At 45.5% G+C, this 24,256-nt stretch overlaps 1 protein-coding gene across 1 annotated transcript in view; it reads right to left on the bottom strand.

Moving 5' to 3' along the window:
* LOC126092404 (selenoprotein N-like) overlaps positions 1-22,992 on the bottom strand; it is a 169,455-nt gene extending 146,463 nt beyond the window's left edge. Inside the window, exon 1 of the mRNA XM_049907977.1 lies at positions 22,765-22,992. Within this exon, the coding sequence (XP_049763934.1) occupies positions 22,765-22,977 (213 nt within the window). The 5' untranslated portion in view covers positions 22,978-22,992. The remainder of the gene's footprint in view (positions 1-22,764) is intronic.
* Between the last annotated feature and the right edge of the window lie 1,264 nt (positions 22,993-24,256).

The raw sequence follows: 24,256 nt of genomic DNA, 5'->3' as shown, positions 1-24,256 counted from the left end.
TGTGAACCCTTACATGCCCAATGTCTGTCATAAACTGCAAAATAAAATTTAGGTGGTTGGTTTGCATGGCCAGGGCGAGGTAATTATTTCGTGGCTGCGAAAATGCAAACTTCCATGGCCAATGGTCTGATATATAGTCTAGGCATGTTCTTCCACCACGAATCTGAAGTACGTAACTGCTTCACAGGCTGCTAACAGTTCTGCGTAATACGGTGGCCAAGAGCATTGCTCTTTTGCCAAACTGGCAGTGGCACAAAATGATGACAAGGATTTGGGTGATCTGTTTAAAGACAGGGTGGCTCTGCACTTGCATCATATGCCACTGCTAGGCACTGAGGAGCTGATGTACTGAGACGAGTCAGCAGGCTGACAACAGCCATGTGTACCTGCCCTTATCCAGCAGTGGGTTTTTGATTCTCTGCAGTGTCTCAGCCAACTGGCAATTTGTGCTATGAGGGTACCAGTAACACAGCATTTTGTGAGGCCCAACATACAGGACTACCATACGAGGACTCAGAACTGCATTGCATGTCAAAAGTGCAAAGCAACATGGCAAGTACAAGCTCCACTCGCGAGTTGGTTGGTTGGTTTGGGGGGGATTAAAGGGACCAGACTGCGACGGTCATCAGTCCCTTTTTCCAAAAAAAAGTAAAACCACCCAAAGAGAATAAAAAACGAACAACAGGAAAGACGTCAGACGACACAGGACAAGAAATACTCCTACAGAGATCAGACGAAACAAATTAAAATCACACAGAGTGTGACAGTGGTTGGCCGACCATAGAGATAAAAAGGAAAAGCCAACCACCGAGAACACATTAAAAACTCAGCGTAAAACCGTAGGCCAATGGCCAGAATCAACACAAAAGAACAGAACAAACACTCAGAGTAAATAATAAAAACCCCCTGCCCGAATAAAACGGAAAACTAAGTCAGCCATACCAGGGTCATCACATAAGAGGGCAGGGAGTGTATCAGGCAGCGCAAATGTCTGCCTGACCACAGCTAAAAGGGTGCAGGCCAACAAAATGTGGGCCACTGTCAAAGCCGCCCCGCAGCGACATACAGGAGGGTCCTCCCGGCGCAGTAAATAACTGTGTGTCAGGTGGGAGTGGCCAATGCGGAGCCGACAAAGGACGACAGAGTCCCTGCGGTTGGCTCGCAGGGATGACCGCCACACAGTCGTCGTCTCCTTGATGGCACGGAGTTTATTGGGCATGATCCGATTGCGCCATTCAGCGTCCCAAAGCGCAAAAACTTTTCGGCGGAGGACTGCCCGCAAATCAGTCTCTGGGAGGCCAACGTCCAGAGACTGTTTACTCGTGGCCTCTTTCGCCAGGCGGTCAACATGTTCATTGCCCGGGATACCGACATGACCAGGGGTCCACACAAAGACCACAGAGCGGCGGCAACGCGCAAGAGTATGCAGGGACTCATGGATAGCCATCACCAGACGAGAACGAGGAAAACACTGGTCGAGAGCTCGTAAACCACTCAGGGAATCGCTACAGATAACGAAGGACTCACCTGAGCAGGAGCGGATATACTCTAGGGCACGATAGATGGCGACTAGCTCAGCAGTGTAAACGCTGCAGCCAGCCGCCAAGGACCGTTGTTCAGAATGGTCCCCTAGAGTTAGCGCATACCCGACATGACCAGCAACCATCGAACCGTCGGTGTAAACAATTCCAGAGCCCTGATACGTGGCCAGGATGGAATAAAAGCGGCGGCGGAAGGCCTCTGGAGGGACCGAGTCCTTCGAGCCCTGTGCCAAGTCGAGCCGAAGGCAAGGGCGAGAAACACACCACGGGGGTGTACGCAGAGGCGCCCGGAAAGGAGGTGGAACTGGGAAAAACCGAAGCCCGCAGAGAAGCTCCTTGATGCGTACGGTGATCGGACAACCCGACCGGGGCCGACGGTCTGGCAGATGGACGACTGACTGCGGGAACAGGACACGATAATTTGGATGCCCGGGCAAGCTAAAAACATGGGCAGCATAAGCGGCCAGCAAACGTTGGCGTCAGAACCGCAGTGGAGGTACACCTGCCTCCACTAGGACGCTGTCCACAGGGCTGGTGCGGAAAGCACCAGTGGCAAGGCGTATCCCACTGTGGAGAATTGGGTCCAGCACCCGCAACGCAGATGGGGATGCTGAGCCATAAGCTAGGCACCCATAATCCAGGCGAGACTGGATTAACACCTGGTAGAGCCGCAACAGGGTAGATCGGTCGGCGCCCCAGCGGGTGTGGCTCAAACAACGCAGGGCGTTGAGATGCCGCCAACACGCTTGTTTAAGCTGCCGGATATGAGGCAGCCAAGTCAACCGGGCATCAAAAAGGACACCCAAAAACCTGTGGGTCTCCACCACAGCAAGAAGTTCGTCGGCAAGATAAAGCCGCGGCTCAGGATGGACCGTTCGGCGCCGACAGAAATGCATAACGCGGGTCTTGGCAGCCGAAAACTGAAAACCACGCGCTACAGCCCAAGACTGCGCCTTGCGGATTGCGCCCTGTAGCTGACGTTCAGCTGCTGCAATGCTAATAGAACTATAGTAAAGACAGAAGTCGTCAGCATACAGGGAAGCGGAGACAGAATTTCCTACTGCCGCAGCGAGACCGTTTATTGCAATTAAAAACAGGCAGACACTGAGGACAGAGCCCTGGGGTACCCCGTTCTCCTGGACGAGGGAGGAACTATACGAGGCCGCGACTTGCACGCGGAAGGTACGATACGACAGAAAATTTCTGATAAAGATCGGCAGAGGGCCCCGAAGACCCCATCCATGAAGCGTAGAAAGGATGTGATGACGCCATGTCGTATCGTACGCCTTCCGCATGTCGAAAAAGACAGCGACCAGGTGCTGACGGCGGGCAAAGGCTGTACGGATGGCCGACTCAAGGCTCACCAGATTGTCGGTGGCGGAGCGGCCTTTACGGAACCCACCCTGAGACGGAGCCAGAAGGCCCCGAGACTCCAGCACCCAATTTAAGCGCCGGCTCACCATCCGTTCAAGCAACTTGCAAAGAACGTTGGTGAGACTAATGGGACGGTAGCTGTCCACCTCCAGAGGGTTCTTTCCAGGTTTCAAAATGGGGATGACAATACTTTCCCGCCATTGCGGCGGAAACTCACCCTCGACCCAGAGACGGTTGTAAAGGTCGAGGAGGCGTCGCTTGCAGTCCACTGAAAGGTGTTTCAGCATCTGACAGTGGATGCGATCTGGCCCGGGAGCGGTATCAGGGCAAGCGGCAAGGGCACTCTGAAATTCCCACTCACTGAATGGAGCGTTGTAGGGTTCAGAAGCGTTGGTGCGAAAAGAAAGGCTCCGACGTTCCATCCGCTCTTTAATGGAGCGGAAGGCCTGGGGGTAATTCGCAGAAGCGGAACTCCTAGCAAAATGCTCTGCTAAGCGGTTTGCAATGACGTCGGAGTCAGTACAAACTGCTCCATTCAGTGAGAGCGCAGGGACGCTGGCAGGGGTCCGATAGCCGAAGACCCGTCGAATCTTGGCCCAGACCTGCGATGGAGTGACATGGAGTCCAATGGTGGACACATACCGCTCCCAGCACTCCTTCTTGCCTTGGCGGATAAGGAGGCGGGCCCGCGCACGCAGCCGTTTGAAGGCGATAAGGTGGTCCATGGAGGGATGTCGCTTGTGACGCTGGAGCGCCCGCCGGCGATCTTTAATCGCTTCAGCGATCTCAGGCGACCACCAAGGCACAGCCCTCCGCCGAGGGGACCCAGAAGAACGGGGAATGGCAGACTCGGCGGCAGTGACGATGCCGGCGGTGACCGATGTAACCATCGCATCAATGGCATCAGTTGAGAGAGGCTCAATAGCGGCAGTGGAGGAGAACAAGTCCCAGTCAGCCTTATTCATAGCCCATCTGCTAGGGCGCCCAGAAGAGTGACGCTGTGGTAGTGACAGAAAAATCGGAAAGTGGTCACTACCACACAGGTCGTCATGCACACTCCAGTGGACAGATGGTAAGAGGCTAGGGCTACAGATTGAAAGGTCAATGGCGGAGTAGGTGCCATGCGCCACACTGAAGTGTGTGGAGGCACCATCATTCAAAATCGAGAGATCGAGCTGCGACAATAAATGCTCAACGGTGGCGCCTCGACCTGTTGCCACTGACCCACCCCACAGAGGGTTATGGGCGTTAAAGTCGCCCAGTAATAAGAAAGGTGGCGGCAATTGGGCTATCAGCGCAGCCAGGACATGCTGCGCGACATCACCCTCCGGTGGAAGGTAAAGACTGCAGACGGTAAGAGCCTGCGGCGTCCACACCCTAACAGCGACAGCCTCTAAAGCTGTTTGTAGAGGGACAGACTCGCTGTGAAGAGAGTTAAGGACATAGATGCAGACGCCACCAGACACCCTTTCATAAGCTGCTCGGTTCTTATAATAACCCCGATAGCCACGGAGGGCGGGGGTGCGCATTGCTGGAAACCAAGTTTCCTGCAGAGCAATGCAGAGGAAAGGGTGAAGGCTGATAAGTTGGCGGAGCTCAGCTAGATGGTGGAAGAAACCGCTGCAGTTCCACTGGAGGATGGTTTTGTCCATGGCTGAGAAAGGCGTGCCGGGACTGGGACGGCAGATTACGCCGCTGGGTCACCTGCTGCCTCCGATTGAGCACCCGTGCTAGTGCTATTGCTATTCACGGCGTCTGAGGGACCGGCGAGATCGAGGTCCTCAGCGGACGCCAGAATCTCCACCTCGTCCTCAGACGCAAAGCTAGAAGGTAGCGATGGGGTGGCTACCACCGCGCGTTCCTTGGGCTTAGAGCTGCTCTTCTTTGATTTCTCACGCTGCTCCTTGGGTTTAACTGGCTGGGAGGGCTTCACCGATTCAGTCTCCGGGACTGAGGAGGATCGGGAAGCCCTTTGACCTGCAGATTGTGGGCACTTACGCCACTGGCTATCGTCAGCCTTCCCGCCGGTGGAAACCTGGGAAGGGAGGGACCCAAGGGACCCCTTGCGAGCGTGAGAAGCCGAAGAAGTTGGACACTTCTCCGGCTTAGAAGCGGGGACCGACGTCCCCGATGGGGGGGATGGTGTTGCTCCTGAGGTAGGTGGCACAGGAGCAACCCGGTGGGTAGAGCCCCCCACTGGCAAGGGGGCAGGAGGAGTTGTACCACTTGTCGATCCGGCCGGAAGGCGCGAAACTGATGGGGCTAGCACAGGTGTTGTAGCAGCGGCGTAGGAAGTTGTCATTCGCACTGGATGTAATCGGTCGTATTTCCGTTTGGCCTCAGTATAAGTCAGTCGGTCCAGGGTCTTATATTCCATGATTTTGCGCTCTTTCTGGAATATTCTGCAGTCTGGCGGGCAAGGTGAATGGTGCTCCCCGCAGTTGACGCAGATGGGAGGCGGGGCACATGGAGTATCGGGATGAGATGGGCGTCCGCAATCTCGACATGTGAGGCTGGAAGTGCAGCGGGAAGACATATGGCCGAACTTCCAGCACTTGAAGCACCGCATCGGGGGAGGGATATAGGGCTTGACGTCACATCGGTAGACCATCACCTTGACCTTTTCCGGTAACGTATCACCCTCGAAGGCCAAGATGAAGGCACCGGTAGCAACCTGATTGTCCCTCGGACCCCGATGAACGCGCCGGACGAAATGAACACCTCTACGTTCTAAGTTGGCGCGCAGCTCGTCATCAGACTGCAAAAGGAGGTCCCTATGGAAAATAACACCCTGGACCATATTTAAACTCTTATGTGGAGTAATAGTAACGTTAACATCCCCCAACTTGTCACAAGCAAGTAACCTGCGTGACTGGGCGGAGGATGCCGTTTGTATCAGTACTGAGCCAGAGCGCATTTTAGACAAGCCCTCCACCTCCCCAAACTTGTCCTCTAAATGCTCGACGAAGAACTGAGGCTTTGTGGAGAGAAAAGACTCCCCATCAGCTCTCGTGCAAACTAAGAATCGGGGCGAATAACTGTTACCTCCATCCTGGGACTTACGCTCTTCCCACGGCGTGGCCAGGGAGGGGAACGTTTTCGGATCGTACTTCTGAGCATTAAATTGAGCCCGAGAATGCTTAGAGACTGCTGGCGGCTGGCCGCCAGCGAGAGATGATGTACCACGCTTCATTGCGGGTCATCCGCCCTGATGCCACCTACTCCGACCAAGGGCCCTCCCCACGGGCGCCACCCAGCCACAGCAAAGGCCACCTGGCAGGATGGCCGTTGCCGGGAGTCCTGATACCCCAGGAGGATAGGCATCTACTCCTTGGCATACGTGGGGAGTTAACGGCGCAGGCATCAGTAGAGCGATCCCTGTGTTGTCAGGGGGCTACAACCAAGAGGGTACATGGCGGCCCCACCACAACGGACTGGCTACCGTGCTGGATCTTTGGTGCGAAACTGTCCAAGGTCGTCGTCGCAGTTAAAAGAAACACTGCAGAGGGCAGCGTGGTAATCGCACCCAGGGACGTATCCCCGCACTAAAGATCGAAAACGAGCGGGACACCATTGCAACGATGTGAAAGCCGGCTAAAGGTCTAATTGCACGACGGATACAGTGCACCATGTAAGGCGCCCTTCCCCAATTGGCTCGCTCTTCGGAATAATTTAGAAAGATGGAGGTCAAACCCGAGAGGGGACCATCACATAAGGCCAAAACATGTGAGACTCCTTTTAGTCACCTCTTACGACAGGCAGGAATACCGCGGGCCTATTCTAACCCCTGAACCCGCAGGGGGGTCCACTCGCGAGTTTTGACAGCTCAGAGGCACGATTCTCACACAATCACCTGGACTTGCTAGGATTGTGTAGCTGTTGGTACTGTCTCATGTCAATTGACAGGTACACCAGGTGGCCACTGCCACAGTCCACCACACTGCAGTCGCCGTCCAGAGCAGTGTGTCCTGCCTGGAAACTGACCAGCCACCATCAATCCAACTGCAGCAGTCACCCCACAACAGCAGCCAATCCATCCAGCCACAACAGAAACACATTACAGAAGGGAAGTGTGGTTCTGTTTCGACCCAGCAGACATTCATAGTTCATGTCAGCAAAAACATTTTTTTTCCTTGTAGGGGGTGTGGGGTGGTGACTACAGCTGGCAGGTCGCTCCACACCTATCTGCTGGTAATGTTGCGAATGACCAATGCTGGGAAGACCACATTCTCCAGTAGTCAGTACCTGTGCCTCTACCTGCCCCAGCACAGGCACTGCTGTGTTTGCAGTTACCAGAAGTGGATTACATAGCAATAACAAGCAAGATTACAATAGATGTGATATTAAGTTGTGTATCTTGTTTTGCTGACCAATAAAACATCATTGTCTTAAAGTGAAGTGTGCCATTTAGTAAATATCTACAAGTTTCTGTCCAATTAGGATTGTGACTGTTGCAACTTGTTTCCATCAGCTTTCCAAGTGGTACATCCTGCTACAACATACAGTAACTGAATCTCTACAAGTGTCTATATTGAGAATGCTCCATCTTTAACAACCAATGCTGAAATGTTAACGGTGTTAACCTTCACCATGAACACATCAGATATGATTGTGTACGGTTATTCAAGGCAGTGTCTCCAATGCTAATGCAGTAGGTACTTGTTTGTTATGTATTGGTACAAGTGGACTTCCAGTGTACTTTTGCTTCTGCATTGAATGCTGCTGTTGGTAATTGTTGAGATTATGAATGACAGGAACTTGCGGGCTTTCAAAAATAAAAATTGTGTGTGACCCTCAACTACATACCCTCAGACTCAGAGTTGAAATATTAAAAGTTTTGGCTGGCTTTGTTGTCTATGGGCTGAAATACGTAGTTGCTGCATTACAAGTGAGATACTGCTGCGGCTACAGTATACAATATGAATATACACACGAAACGAATGGTCGAAGATTCTTATCATTCGACAATTGCGACTTTTGAATGTAATGTAGAAATTTATATATGAAAGAGTGCACTTAAATAAAATCTGCAGGTACTATTTTTAATGATTTTAAATGATGAGTATGATACCTTTAAGGATGCCATTTATTACTGCAAACACTTATTAGTGTAAATGGTCCTGCTGGAATAACAGGAAAACAATAGATTCCTACTCCATGTAATTACTTATGAACAACAACAACATAGCACACAAGATATTCACTTCCAAACACATACTACACCTTCACTGCAGAAGCCAAGGAAGTCTCTAGTGCACAAGTTGGCACTATGAAATATTTCTATCTCCCGCCACCATGTGCAAACTGCTCCACTGTCCCAGTATTTCCTGTGACTGACTGTCCTTCTCCCCATCCAGCACCCCTTGTCCTGTCCAGCACTCCTCCCCACTTCCATCCAGTCTCCCCATTAACGAGCACTGTGATTGGCTAGAGTGCACCCGCCATTTCTTCAAGCTAACGCACACTCACAAACATATTGAAACACATACGAAATACTGCTTTACATTTAAATAACTTGAAATTAAATAAATATTCCAATGGATGGACCATAGCCATGCTCTAACACACATTATTAAATCCATAAACAAATCAAATAAACATATCAAAGGAACAGAAACAAGAGCTGGCCAGTAGCCTAATGTCTCTATGCTTTCTAAAACACAGTAAATATTTGACCAATTTCATCATGAACAGTATATATCAGATGTAAACAAAGGCATAGATGAATAAATATATTTATAAGCATGCTGCTACCGTTTTTTTCGTGTAACTGTGGAGTACTTGTGGCCAGAGGCGATCAGTAGTAATCTGCCACTTTGACCTCCAATAACTCATTTACTATTCAAGGTACATGCATGTAATTCATACCAGTTTAGGTTTACACCACTAGCTTTCTAAAGACATGTCGATCAACAAAACTGGATAAACCGTTTCGATTTTAGAAAATCGTTGCTGGGTGTTACTTGTATAATTTACAGTCAGATACTAAACTTTAAACTAACAAAGATATTGAAAATCTAATTACACCATCAGAATTGCCATGCAAATAATGGTAGTTTACAAGTTTCTTTTTGAGGTTTCCTCTGGCTATTATTAATTTCTACATGAACTGTGAAATATCTGCCATTATGTTTTCACAAAGTCCCCCATGTTTGGCACTCCCAGCATACAAATCTCCTTTATCGACACAAAGCACCTTCCGCGACACAGCGTTAACATGCAATTCCCAGCCACACGGTTGACCTGGACCATGCGCTGGGGCTACCCTCTTGTTCCGGCTAATGTACAGCACCAAGTGGTCGTTGACAAACGCTGGCTTGCCGAGCGGCCTGTGTGGCCGCACCAACTCTGAACTTAGAATATTTTCAGGGCGCCACAACTCGCCCATTACCTCACAAACTGAACCCATTGAATCACGAGCCAGTTGTCGATAGTCATTCATAATGCTCGTTTGTAATTACCTATGGTTTGTAAATAAAGATATCTGGTATTTTCTTGTGTATAAATGGTTCACAAAATGACACTGCTGATGTCCTGTCTAGAATGGAAAGCATCTCTTCACCTGTGAATGTCGTCAAACTGGCAGCAGCACAAAATGTCGAGGAGTTGGATACAGTCTGATATGTAGAGTCTGATGTACAGTGAGGGCATGTTTTTGCACCATGCATCTAAAGTATCTAGCTGCTTCGTAGGCTGCTAACAGTTCCATATAAAATGGTGGCCAAGAGCACTGCTTCTCTGTGATCTTCTTGGAGAAGAAACCCAAAGGCTGCCAGAGCTCACTTATGCTCTGCTGTAGCTTACCACTTACAGCATGGGATGAGGCATCTGCAAAAATTGCTAGTGGGGCATCAGGAATTGGATGTGAAAGGGAAGGAGCTCACCTGAGGCTCATCTGGCGGGTTTCAAATGATGCCTGCAGTTATTCAGTCCAAGCAAGAGGCATGAAACCATGCACTCTGGTGCCAGTGAGGATGGATGTGGAAGGAAGCTGGCCGTGCCCTTTCAAAGGAACCATCCCAGCACTTGTTGTTGTTGTGGTCTTCAGTCCTGAGACTGGTTTGATGCAGCTCTCCATGCTAATCTATCCTGTGCAAGTTCCTTCATCTCCCAGTACCTACTGCAACCTACATCCTTCTGAATCAGCTTAGTGTATTCATCTCTTGGTCTCCCTCTACGATTTTTACCCTCCACGCTGCCCTACAATGCTAAATTTGTGATCCCTTGATGCCTCAGGACATGTCCTACCAACCGATCCCTTCTTCTAGTCAAGTTGTGCCACAAACTTCTCTTCTCCCCAATTCTATTCAATACCTCCTCATTAGTTATATAATCTACCCATCTAATCTTCAGCATTCTTCTGTAGCACCACATTTCGAAAGCTTCTATTCTCTTCTTGTCTAAACTATTTATCGTCCATGTTTCACTTCCATACATGGCTACACTCCATACAAATACTTTCAGAAACGACTTCCTGACACTTAAATCTATACTTGATGTTAACAAATTTCTCTTCTTCAGAAACGCTTTCCTTGCCATTGCCAGTCTACATTTTATATCCTTTCTACTTTGACCATCATCAGTTATTTTGCTCCCCAATTAGCAAAACTCCTTTACTACTTTAAGCCTCTCATTTCCTAATCTAATTCTCTCACCATCCCCCGACTTAATTCGACTACATTCCATTATCCTCGTTTTGCTTTTGTTGATAATCGTCTTATATCCTCCTTTCAAGACACTGTCCATTCCGTTCAGCTGCTCTTCTAAGTCCTTTGCTGTCTCTGACAGAATTACAATGTCATCAGCAAACCTCAAAGTTTTTATTTCTTCTCCATGGATTTTAATACCTACTCCGAATTTTTTGTTTGTTTCCTTTACAGCTTGCTCAATATACAGATTGAATAACATCGGGGATAGGCTACAACCCTGTCTCACTCCCTTCCCAACCACTGCTTCCCTTTCATGCCCCTCACCTCTTATAACTGCCATCTGGTTTCTGTACAAATTGTAAATAGCCTTTCGCTCCCTGTATTTTACCCCTACCACCCTTAGAATTTGAAAGAGAGTATTCCAGTCAACATTGTCGAAAGCTTTCACTAAGTCTACAAATGCTAGAAATGTAGGTTTGCCTTTCCTTAATCTATTTTCTAAGATAAGTCGTAGGGTCAGTATTGCCTCACATGTTCCAATATTTCTACAGAATCCAAACTGATCTTCCCCAAGGTCGGCTTCTACCAGTTTTTCCATTCATCTGTAAAGAATTCGTGTTAGTATTTTGCAGCTGTGACTTATTAAACTGATAGTTTGGTAATTTTCACATCTGTCAACACCTGCTTTCTTTGGGATTGGAGTAGGTTTAAAAATGAATAAAAAAAAAAATAGGAGTACGGGTAAGCTACTACAAACAGCATAGTGAACATATTATATTGGCCAAGATAGACACAAAGCCCATGCCTACTACGGTAGTACAAGTTTATATGCCAACTAGCTCTGCAGATGATGAAGAAATTGAAGAAATGTATGATGAGATAAAAGAAATTATTCAGGTAGTGAAGGAAGATGAAAATTTAATAGTCATGGGTGACTGGAATTCGAGTGTAGGGAAAGGGAGAGAAGGTAACGTAGTAGGTGAATATGGATTGGGGCTAAGAAATGAAAGAGGAAGCCGTCTGTTACAATTTTGCACAGATCACAACTTAATCATAGCTAACACTTGGTTTAAGAATCATGATAGAAGGTTGTATACATGGAAGAAACCTGGAGACACTAAAAGGTATCAGATAGATTATATAATGGTAAGACAGAGATTTAGGAACCAGGTTTTAAATTGTAAGACATTTCCAGGGGCAGATGTGGACTCTGACCACCATCTATTGGTTATGACCTGTAGATTATAACTGAAGAAACTGCAAAAAGGTGGGAATTTAAGGAGATGGGACCTGGATAAACTGAAAGAACCAGAGGTTGTACTGAGTTTCAGGGAGAGCATAAGGGAACAATTGACAGGAATGGGGGAAAGAAATACAGAAGAAGAAGAATGGGTAGCTTTGAGGGATGAAGTAGTGAAGGCAGCAGAGGATCAAAGTAGGTAAAAAGATGAGGGCTAGTAGAAATCCTTGGGTAATCGAAGAAATATTGAATTTAATTGATGAAAGGAGAAAATATAAAAAGCAGTAAATAAAGCAGGCAAAAAGGAATACAAACGTCTCAAAAATGAGATCGACAGGAAGTGCAAAATGGCTAAGCAGGAATGGCTAGAGGACAAATGTAAGGATGTAGAGGCATATCTCACTAGGGGTAAGATAGATACTGCCTACAGGAAAATTAAAGAGACCTTTGGAGAGAAGAGAACCACTTGTATGAATATCAAGAGCTCAGATGGAAACCCAGTTCTAAGCAAAGAAGAGAAAGCAGAAAGGTGGAAGGAGTATATAGAGGGTGTATACAAGGGCGATGCACTTGAGGACAATATTATGGAAATGGAAGAGGATGTAGATGAAGATGAAATGGGAGATATGATACTGCGTGAGGAGTTTGACAGAGCACTGAAAGACCTGAGTCGAAACAAGGCCCCCGGAGTAGACAACATTCCATTGGAACTACTGACAGCCTTGGGAGAGCCAGTCCTGACAAAACTCTACCATCTGGTGAGCAAGATGTATGAAACAGGCGAAATACCCTCAGACTTCAAGAAGAATATAATAATTCCAATCCCAAAGAAAGCAGGTGTTGACAGATGTGAAAATTACCGAACAATCAGTTTAATAAACCACAGCTGCAAAATACTAACACGAATTCTTTACAGACGAATGGAAAAACTAGTAGAAGCCGACCTCGGGGAAGATCAGTTTGGATTCCGTAGAAATACACGTGAGGCAATACTGACCTTACGACTTATCTTAGAAGAAAGATTAAGGAAAGGCAAACCTATGTTTCTAGCATTTGTAGACTTAGAGAAATGCTTTTGACAATGTTGACTGGAACACTCCCTTTCAAATTCTAAGGGTGGCAGGGGTAAAATGCAGGGAGCGAAAGGCTATTTACAATTTGTACAGAAACCAGATGGCAGTTATAAGAATCGAGGGACATGAAAGGGAAGCAGTGGTTGGAAAGGGAGTGAGACAGGGTTGTAGCCTCTCCCTGATGTTATTCAATCTGTATATTGAGCAAGCAGTAAAGGAAAAAAAAGAAAAATTTGGAGTAGGTATTAAAATCCATGGAGAAGAAATAAAAACTTTGAGGTTCGCCGATGACATTGTAATTCTGTCAGAGACAGCAAATGACTTGGAAGAGCAGTTGAACGGAATGGATGGTGTCTTGAAGGGAGGATATAAGATGAACATTAACAAAAACAAAACAAGGATAATGGAATGTAGTCGAATTAAGTCGGGTGATGTTGAGGGTATTAGATTAGGAAATGAGACACTTAAAGTAGTAAAGGAATTCTGCTATTTGGGGAGCAAAATAACTCATGATGGTCGAAGTAGAGAGGATATAAAATGTAGACTGGCAATGGCAAGGAAAGCGTTTCTGAAGAAGAGAAATTTGTTAACATCGAGTATAGATTTAAGTGTCAGGAAGTCGTTTCTGAAAGTATTTGTATGGAGTGTAGCCATGTATGGAAGTGAAACATGGACGGTAAATAGTTTGGAAAAGAAGAGAATAGAAGCTTTCGAAATGTGGTGCTACAGAAGAATGCTGAAGATTAGATGGGTAGATCACATAACTAATGAGGAAGTATTGAATAGGATTGGGGAGAAGAGGAGTTTGTGGCACAACTTGACCAGAAGAAGGGATCGGTTGGTAGGACATGTTCTGAGGCATCAAGGGATCACCAATTTAGTATTGGAGGGCAGCGTGGAGGGTAAAAATCGCAGGGGGAGACCAAGAGATGAATACACTAAGCAGATTCAGAAGGATGTAGGTTGCAGTAGGTACTGGGAGATGAAGAAGCTTGCACAGGATAGAGTAGCATGGAGAGCTGCATCAAACCAGCCTCAGGACTGAAGACCACAACAACAACAATATCTGTGTTCTATATTAAAAATTTCAGAATTTGCTGCTACGAGATAAATTCCTGAACACAACACCAGAGTTAACGTTAATTTAGATAGAGCATGTCACCTGTTACAAGAACCAGAAATTCTCACTAAGTGCACCCATTCAAAATTTAAAACAAATTACCAATCTACGTCAGTCTATGGACCTAATTTTTTTAAAAATTAAGTGGTATGGCTAGCTATCAGGTTACCCATTTTACGACATTAAAGAATTCTTTGAGATGCCTGAGGAGCGTCTTAGCATTTGACAAATTTTCCTATAGTTTATTGTATCATGAAGTGCTGTAATTATGTCTTCTGTAATTAAGTCCTGTGTAATTATGAATTATATAGTCTATACAGTCCTGCAAATGGTCCAGTCCATACTATATTATAGTATAGCTTATTGACAATAGCCCTTAAAAATTTTCCTTTAATGTGTTTTGTTATTACTATGCTTAATATGTATAGGATAATTTAGTGACAATAGTTTATATTTCCTTATTATGTATGTGTTACTACATCTTATAGTATACTTCAATGGCAAAGCCTATTTCCGTTGTAGAAGGATCGATGGTGAATAAAACTTCTTGATTCTTGATCTCTCCCTCCACCCTCTCTATGTCCACCCTCCCGCCCCCTATTCTGTCTATTTCCTCTTCACCCCCCCCCCCCCCCCCACGTTGATTTTGAGCCAATTTTGTTACAGCCAATGAAACCTTGATTGGGAACTGAAGTCGTTTCAAATAAATAGTTAAAGCAGGTAGGATCATTGGTATTCGGGGAATGAGAGACCTCTCCTATTACTAGATCCGTGAGGACCATGGCTTCAACGACAGTATTTTGCACAGTTTTAGACTGCAAACGGGTTGGATTACAAAGTTTCAGACAATTCAGATTCAGTAACCATAAGCCCGTAAACCATAAATAAAGCTTTCATTTTTGGCTCTAAGCACTATGGGACTTAACATCTGAGGTCATCAGTCCCCCCTTCTTTTTTGTGTTAAAACTAAACAGACTGCAGGGAAGAAAGCAAAACAGCAGACAGCTGTGGTAATGAGATGGGGAGCTATTAATATCAATGGGGGCTACTCTGGGAAGAAGGTAGAGCTGGCAGAGGCTGCAAGTAAGATGGGGCTGGACATTTTAGCTGTTAGTGACATTCGGGTAAGGGGTGAGAAAGAAGAGGAAGTGGGAGAATACAAGGTCTACCTGTCAGGAGTCAAAGCAGGAATAGCACAATGGGGTGTAGGGCTTTACATCAGGAAAGAAATGGAACCCAGCGTAGTTGCAATAAGGTATGTAAACGAACGACTGATGTGGATAGATTTGACAGTGTCTAGCAAGAAAATTAGGATTGTGTCAGTATATTCGCATTGTGAAGGGACAGATCAAGATAAGATGGATAGTTTTTATGAGGCACTCAGTGATGTAGTTGTTAGAGTAAAGGACAAGGACAGTGTTCTGCTCATGGGTGATTTTAACGCCAGGATTGGAAATCGAACAGAAGGGTATGAAAAGGTTATGGGTAAATTTGGAGAGGATATGGAGGCCAACAGGAACGGGAAACAACTCTTGGATTTCTGTGCCAGTATGGGCTAGTAATCACGAACTCCTTTTTTAAACATAAGAACATTCACCGGTATACTTGGGAAGGTAGGGGAACCAGATCTGTCTTTGACTATATAATAACAGGTCAGGAATTCAGGAAGGCTGTGAGGAACACACGTGTATTCAGGGGATTCTTTGATGTCACTGATCATTACTTAATCTGCAGTGAAATTGGGATTGTGAGGCCGAAAGTGCAGGAGGTCAGGTCCATATGTAGGAGGATAAGAGTGGAGAAACTTCAGGATAAGGAAATCAGGCACAAGTACATAACAGCGATCTCAGAAAGGTACCAGTTAGTTGAATGTAGTCAATTACAGTCATTGGAAAAGGAATGGACAAGGTACAGGGACACAGTACTAGAAGTGGCTAAAGAATGTCTTGGAACAGTAGTGTGTAAAAGTAGGATGAAGAAAACAGCTTGGTGGAATGATACAGTCAAGGCAGCCTGTAAAAGGAAAAAGAAGGCGTATCAAAAATGGCTACGTACCAGAACCCAGGTAGACAGAGAAAGTTATGTTGAAGAAAGAAACAAAGCCAAACAGATAATTGCAGCATCCAAGAAGAAATCTTGGGAAGACTTTGGAAACAGGTTGGAGACTATGGGTCAAGCTGCTGGAAAACCATTCTGGAGTGTAATTAGCAGTCTTCGAAAGGGAGGTAAGAAGGAAATGACAAGTATTTTGGACAGGTCAGGAAAACTGCTGGTGAATCCTGTTGATGCCTTGGGCAGATGGAGGGAATATTTTGAAGAGTTGCTCAATGTAGGTGAAAATACGATCAGTAATGTTTCAGATTTTGAGGTAGAATGGGATAGGAATGATGATGGAAATAGGATCACATTTGAGGAAGTGGAGAAAATGGTCAATAGATTGCAGTGCAATAAAGCAGCTGGGGTGGATGAAATTAAGTCGGAACTCATCAAATACAGTGGAATGTCAGGTCTTAAATGGCTACACAGGATAATTGAAATGGCCTGGGAGTCGGGACAGGTTCCATCACTCTGGACAAAAGCAGTAATCACACCAATCTTTAAACATGGAAAGAGAAAAGATTGTAACAACTATAGAGGTATCTCTTTAATCAGCGTTGTGGGTAAAATCTTCTGAGGTATTGTTGAAAGGAAAGTGCGAGTATAAGTTGAGGACCAATTGGATGAAAATCAGTGTGGGTTTAGGTCTCTTGGAGGTTGTCAGGACTAGATCTTTAGCTTACGGCAAATAATGGAGAAGTGTTATGAGTGGAACAGGGAATTGTATCTATGCTTTATAGATCTAGAAAAGGCATATGACCGGGTTCCTAGGAGGAAGTTATTGTCTGTTCTACGAGATTATGGAATAGGAGGCAAACTTTTCCAAGCAATTAAAGGTCTTTACATGGATAATCAGGCAGCAGTTAGAGTTGACGGTAAATTGAGTTCATGGTTCAGAGTAGTTTCAGGGGTAAGACAATGCTGCAACCTGTCTCCACTGTTGTTCATAGTATTTATGGATCATATGTTGAAAACAATAGACTGGCTGGGTGAGATTAAGATATGTGAACACAAAATAAGCATTCTTGCATATGCGGATGACTTAGTTGTGATGGCAGATTCGATTGAAATTTTGCAAAGTAATATTTCAGAGCTAGATCAGAAATGTAAGGACTATGGTATGAAGATTAGCATCTCCAAAATGAAAGTAATGTCAGTGGGAAAGAAATATAAACAGATTGAGTGCCAAATAGGAGGAACTAAGTTAGAACAGGTGGACAGTTTCAAGTACTTAGGATGCATATTCTCACAGGATGGCAACATAGTGAAAGAACTGGAAGCGAGGTGTAGCAAAGCTAATGCAGTGAGCGCTCAGCTACGATCTACTCTCTTCTGCAAGAAGGAAGTCAGTACCAAGACTAAGTTATCTGTGCACCGTTCAATCTTTCGACCAACTTTGTTGTATGGGAGCGAAAGATGGGTGGATTCAGGTTACCTTATCAACAAGGTTGAGGTTACGGATATGCAAGTAGCTAGGATGATTGCAGGCACTAGTAGATGGGAACAATGGCAGGAGGGTGTCCACAATGAGGAAATCAAAGAAAAACTGGGAATGAACTCCATAGATGTAGCAGTCAGGGCAAACAGGCTTAGATGGTGGGGTCAAGTTACACGCATGGGAGAAGCAAGGTTACCCAAGAGACTCATGGGTTCAGCAGTAGAGGGTAGGAGGAGTTGGGGCAGACCAAGGAGAAGGTACCTGGATTCGGTTAAGAATGATTTTGAAGTAATAGGTTTAACAGCAGAAGAGGCACCAATGTTAGCACTGAATAGAAGATCGTGGAGGAATGCTATGCTCCAGACTGAACGCTGAAAGGCATAATCAGTCTTAAATGATGATGATTATTAACACAAAACGTACATGTTCAGACAACTACAGCAGCAGAGAGGCGATACTTTCATTGAACTTTTCAAAAATACAGGAAACAGGAAATGTGCAGTCTTTCATTCACCTGCGCTTAAGTAACAAGACATGCCGCAGAGCATGCATTTAGCAAATTTCACAAATGAATGCAATATTACCCGTCAAATGAAGAGCACTGTTCATGCCACCATCTCTCACACTTAATGCACTGCAGCCAGTTCTCTGGCAACACCAAAATCTATGCTCTCTACTCACAGCTTTCAGTCTTTTCATTATAGCAGACTCCAAAATGTTCAAATGTGTGTGAAATCTTATGGGACTTAACTGCTAAGGTCATCAGTCCCTAAGCTTACACACTACTTAAACTAAATTATCTTAAGGACAAACACACACACCCATACCCGAGGGAGGACTCAAACCTCCAGCGGGGCCAGCCACACAGTCCATGACTGCAGCACCTTAGACCGCTCAGCTAATCCCACGCGGCTTATAGCTGACTCCTTTGTACTAATAGCAGCAGCAAACTGTTTGCTTTCTCCATTTGTCTGGCTTCATTGGGCAGCTCTTCAGTTTATATGAGCTTCGTGGCCGATTTTTGTATTTAATGTATAAATTTACAGTTGTGCCCTAAAGAGGACACACATGCACTTTTGCGACATTAGATGCGCACTCCTTCCTACAGAAACAACAATGTCAACTGGTGGCAGCACACGTCACATTTGCAAAACATGTGGATGCATTATGGTAGACTGCAAGCCAGCCTTTCAAAACACAATCAAGAATTAAAGGCTATTGCTCATGTATTCTGTGTATAATGTATGCAAGAGAGTACCAGAAAAGAAAGCTAGAAAGTGATTCTTACCCGTTTCACGTCAGAAAAAACAGGATTTCTTTACTCAGCTTGTATGAGGTGTTTCTGATACAAATCTGAACACAACTGCGTCAGTTGCCAGCTGATCAGTTTTGTCAACTGTCAGGACCACAAGCTGTGCTCTCTTTGTGACTACGCACTTTTTGGTACATTTACCCTAAATCGCACATTTTCACAGCACACCATTAATTTGTTAACTGTCATGCACTATCAGACGACATGGATGATGAGATAAAGAACAACTTGAATGTTGATTTGGAGGACATTATTAACAGTCTACCATGACATTCGATCTGTTTAGTCCTGAGTGATCTCAATGCACAAATTGGAAAAGAAAATGAATATCGTCCCACAGTTGGGCTGAAAAGCCTACACAAAGTGGCCAACGATAACGTGCTAGGTTGATAAATTTTGCTAACCTTAGAAGAATGATAATTAGTAGCACCTACTTCCCACAGAAAGAGATACATAAAGCCACATGGATATCGCCAAATGGTAAGACGAAAAACCAGATTGATCATGCATTGGTGGATGGAAAGCATTGTGGATGCATCGAGCAAGTATGAATGTACTGTGGTGCTGATATGAATTCAAAGCACTTTTTAGCTGTTTCGAAAATTTGTCTAAAACTCTCTACAAAATGACACAGGAAAAGAGAAGGAATAGTTCATCGTGATAAAGACAAACTTTCAAATGAACAGGTAAGACAGTGGTACCAAGATAGGGTCACTGGCTCGCTTTTGTCAACAGAGGCCCTGGATAATGTAGAAGGAATATGGACACAAAAAAAATAAAAAAGGTTCAAATGGCTCTGAACACTATGGATTTAACATCTGAGGTCATCAGTCCCCTAGTACTTAGAACTACTTAAACCTAACTAAATTAAGGACATTACACACGTCCATGCCCGAGTCAGGATTCGAACCTGCGACCGTAGCGGTCGTGCAGTTCCAGACTGAAGCACCTAGAACCGCTCGGCCACAGCAGCCGGCCACACAATTGAAGGAAGAGGTTATAAAGAGTGCATAGGAAGTAATGGATGACAACCTAAACCCAAAAACAAATTGTGGTTCGATGATTAACGCTAATTGGTTGTTAAAGATAGAATGGAGAAGAGATTAGGTGGTTAAACCACCCATCAGAAGATACACAAACAACATAGGCCTACTCAGAAGTGAGAAGACTGACTGACAGGCTCATTAGAAGGAAGAAAAGAGAATAAGGGAAGAAACTATTAATGGCAGTTGAGGAATCTAAGAACACACCACACTACTTTTTCAAGTTGGCAGGTTTTGCTTGAGGCAATTATAAACAGCAAACTTTAATCCTAACAGATGAAGAAGAGAATGTGGTACCTCCTATGGAGCAAGCAGATCAGTTTGGAAAGCATTTCAGAAAATTGCTAAGTGTAGAAATTCCAGAAGGAAGTATAGAACAAGAATGAAAATTAAATACAGAGGAAGAGGAAGTACCTGAAGCTTCAATGGAAGAGATAAGAACAACTGTAGAGTCACTCAAAAACAATAAAGTGCCAGGCGGCAGTGGTATTAGTGCAGAACTAGTTAGAAACGGAGGGGATTTTATTGGAGACCAAGACAGCTTACTGTCAAAATCTGGTCATCAGAGGAGATCCCGGTTGAATGGAAGAGAGCAACTGTATGCCCAATTTTTTAAAAAAAGGAGATGCCACAAAAGTGGACAATTATCAAGGAATCTCGCTACTTGAGATAGGCTATGAAGTCTTAATCTCCTTGTTACTTAGTTGCCTGAAACCTGCTCTACAAGAGTTCATAGGACCATAACAATGTGGATTCATGGCAGGATGCTCAACCATAGATCACATATTTATGCTACACAGCTAATGGGAAAGTACTATGAATTTGATAGAGAACTACACCTCATATTTATAGATTTCTGACAGGCCTATGACAGCATTAATCGGGCAGTATTATGGAGGATAATGCAGGAGTTGGGCATCACAAGAAAATACATCAAAGTGAATGAAGCATGTTATACAGATAGGAGCTGCCAAGTATGGTTTGGAAATAAAATGTCAGAGCCTTTCACTGTTCAACACAGTTTGAGACCAGGAGATCCTTTGTCCCCAGTGCTATTCAACATTGCACTGGAAAAGGTACGACATGAAATTGGTAATGACAGGGAGATGGATATGATTGGAACAGACACAATCTTGGCCTTTGCCAATGATGTGGTGATTATGGGAGACTCAATCAGATATGCCTGACACCACTAGGTTCATGAAAGAGGCAAGCAAAGTGGGATTAGTTGTCAACGATGAGAAAACCAAATATATGATCATCTCATGCAGGCAGGATTTCCCTATCACTATCAGTATAGATGGATACAATTTTGAACGAGTAGAGAATTCTATCTAATAAAAGCGAGGTTTAGAAAGAGATCCAACAGAGAATAATTAATGCTAATCATGCCTTGTTTGGTTTCAATAACTATTCAAGTCACGCTTGGTTTCACAAAACAGCAAGATAGAACTTTACATGGCACTGGTAAAACCGGCTCTCTTATATGGTTGGGAGACATGGGCGATTTCACAAATACTTGAAGAGCGCATTTGAAAGGAAAGTGCTCAGAAGATCTATGGGCCTACAGTCAACAGAAGATTGAAGATGGAAAAGGAGGCAATAAGAGACTTATACTAACGTTTTGGGAAAGCTGACATTGGTATAACCATCAGAGGACGACGACTCCAGTGGTTGGGACATGTCTTAATAGCTGGAGAATCTATCCACAACCGTGTGTTCAATTCCCAGCTGATTGGAAGACGTCCAAGAGGTCGTCCAAGGACTAGGGGAAAGATAGGGTGGTGATGACGTCGCAGAAGGTAGAACCAACAGCATCCCCTGGAAGATGCAATGGACAGGAGAAAGAACAACATCTGCCGGAAATACCTGCAACTGTGATCAGAACAATACTCCTTCCTGTGTCACTGATTGTGTTATTGATCTTTGTATAGTGTGTTATTCTGGTTTGTAATATTTATTTTGCTTTCTGTCAGAGGCCTTTATGGCCTGTTATGTAGAATAAATGATGATGATGATGACCATTAATTTCGCGCAGTCGGTTTTAACGAACTCCTATATATAGTTGAGCACTAGCGGTCGCGCGGTTCCAGACTGAAGCGCCTAGAACCGCTCGGCCACATCGGCCGGATATCGTGTAAAATCATTAAGCAAATCGATTTTTGGTAAGAACGTTAAACAGTTTTGTCCTTACGTACTAAGTATAACTTAAAATTTTAGCTACTGGTCCAGCTGCTGCTTATTTGTTGGCACAACTAATGGGAACTGTGCCTTGTGCAACTTTTGTTTTATATGCGGCACTTTGAACGGAAATGTTCCAAACATTTCGAAGTTTTATCTAGAATTAACTATGTGTTTCAGATTTAGCACTTCCATCTTCTTAGCAGCTATCTTCCTTAAATTACCAGGAATGAGTATTGTAACCCAACAATAATAACGACTGAACAGACATGGAAACAACTTGCTGAGATAGAGCCGAAGACTGAATTGGACATCGAAATATAACCTCGGTGAGCTCAACATGTCGCTGATTAGAATTTGTGTGAATTTTTCCTATCTTGTGTCTAAATTTTGGAATATTATAAGCAGTGAAAAATTCCTAATGCTTATGTATTGCTTAATATATGGGTTAAATGCGAGTGCACCATGCCTATTTATTTTTCTCTAACAGTGTATCCAACGTCACAAGCAGCTGGATGCAGCTGTTGTAAGCAGTAATTCTTTCCACAATTCAAAACATTTCGTTTTACGCGTGTAAAACACCAACAACCGTCAGTACGCGCACGCTCCCCCTCCCTAATCCCTATTTGACAGCCGCTGGCTAGACCTATGCAGTACGGCGTGTTAGTGGTGGCGTATTAACAAGTGAAGTCTTACTTCGGCGATGGCGTCTGGAAAGTTCCCGAACTCGAGCCTGTCGAGCAGTCCATTGCGATCGGCGTCTAGCTTGCGGAACAGCCGGTCGGCGTCCCAGGAAGGCGGCTCGTGCCTGGACGAGGGCGGACCTGCGAACCCACACCACCACAGGGCCACCACGGAAGCCAACGCGGCCGCGGCCACAGCGCCGGCTGCAGAAGCCCGCAGCTCCATCGCGACTGAGCCCGAGGTGCGAGCAGCGCTGCGCGCCAGCTGGGGCATGCAAGGACACGCGGCCGGCGGGGAGGGGAGGGGACAACGGACTCGCCTTTCAGCTTCCTCGAAACTTCCGCCTACAGCCACGTAACCAGCGCGCCCGCTCGCGCCTCGTCTGCAACACCTCTAGCCATCCGGCTGTGTCACAGTTGCTTCGATATCGGTGGAGTCCACCGACGACCGACTTCGGCCGGAGACCGCCGATCGTTTCAAATCAGTACGCCAGTACGTGCGCGGTCACACTACAGCCGATCTTATCTCTCGAACGTACACACATCGGACGACAATCGGTGAAATTCAAATCGGTTTGTTTTCCTCGGTCAAATCGATCGATGTTCTCGCTCACGAAATATGGAGCGTGATAAACTGATAAGTTTAGGCCAACACAAAATGAGTTTGTGGCATCCTGAGGATGAAAATACGCTACAGGCCATTAAAATTGCTACACCACGAAGATGACGTGCTACAGACGCGAAATTTAACCGACACGAAGAAGATGCTGTGATATGCAAATGATAGCTTTCAAAATGGTTCAAATGGCTCTGAGCACTATGGGACTCAACTGCTGAGGTCATAAGTCCCCTAGAACTTAGAACTACTTAAACCTAACTATCCTAAGGACAACACACACATCCATGCCCGAGGCAGGATTCGAACCTGCGACCGTAGCGGTCGCGCGGTTCCAGACTGTAGCGACTAGAAACGCTCGGCCACCAGCGGCCGGCAATGATAGCTTTTCAGAGCATTCACACAAGGTTGGCGCCGGTGGCGACACCAACGTGCTGACATGAGGAAAGTTTCCAACCGATTTCTCATACACAAACAGCAGTTGACCCGCGTTGCCTGGTGAAACGTTGTTGTGATGCCTCGTATAAGGAGGAGAAATGCGTATCATCACGTTTCCGACTTTGATAAAGGTCGGATTGTAGCCTATCGCGATTGCGGTTTATCGTATCGCGACATTGCTGCTCGCGTTGGTCGAGATCCAATGACTGTTAGCAGAATATGGAATCGGTGGGTTCAGGAGAGTAATACGGAACGCCGTGCTGGATCCCAACGGCCTCGTATCACTAGCAATCGCGATGACAGGCATCTTATCCGCATGGCTGTAACGGATCGTGCAGCCACGTCTCGATCCCTGAGTCAACAGATGGGGACGTTTGCAAGACAACAACCATCTGCACGCACAGTTCGACGACGTTTGCAGCAGCATGGACTATCAGCTCGGAGACCATGG

This window comes from Schistocerca cancellata, chromosome 7, assembly GCF_023864275.1.
Source record: "Schistocerca cancellata isolate TAMUIC-IGC-003103 chromosome 7, iqSchCanc2.1, whole genome shotgun sequence".
Taxonomy (NCBI): domain Eukaryota; kingdom Metazoa; phylum Arthropoda; class Insecta; order Orthoptera; family Acrididae; genus Schistocerca; species Schistocerca cancellata.
The sequence above is the reverse complement of the archived record's forward strand: the minus strand, read 5'-3'. Positions and strand labels throughout refer to the sequence as shown.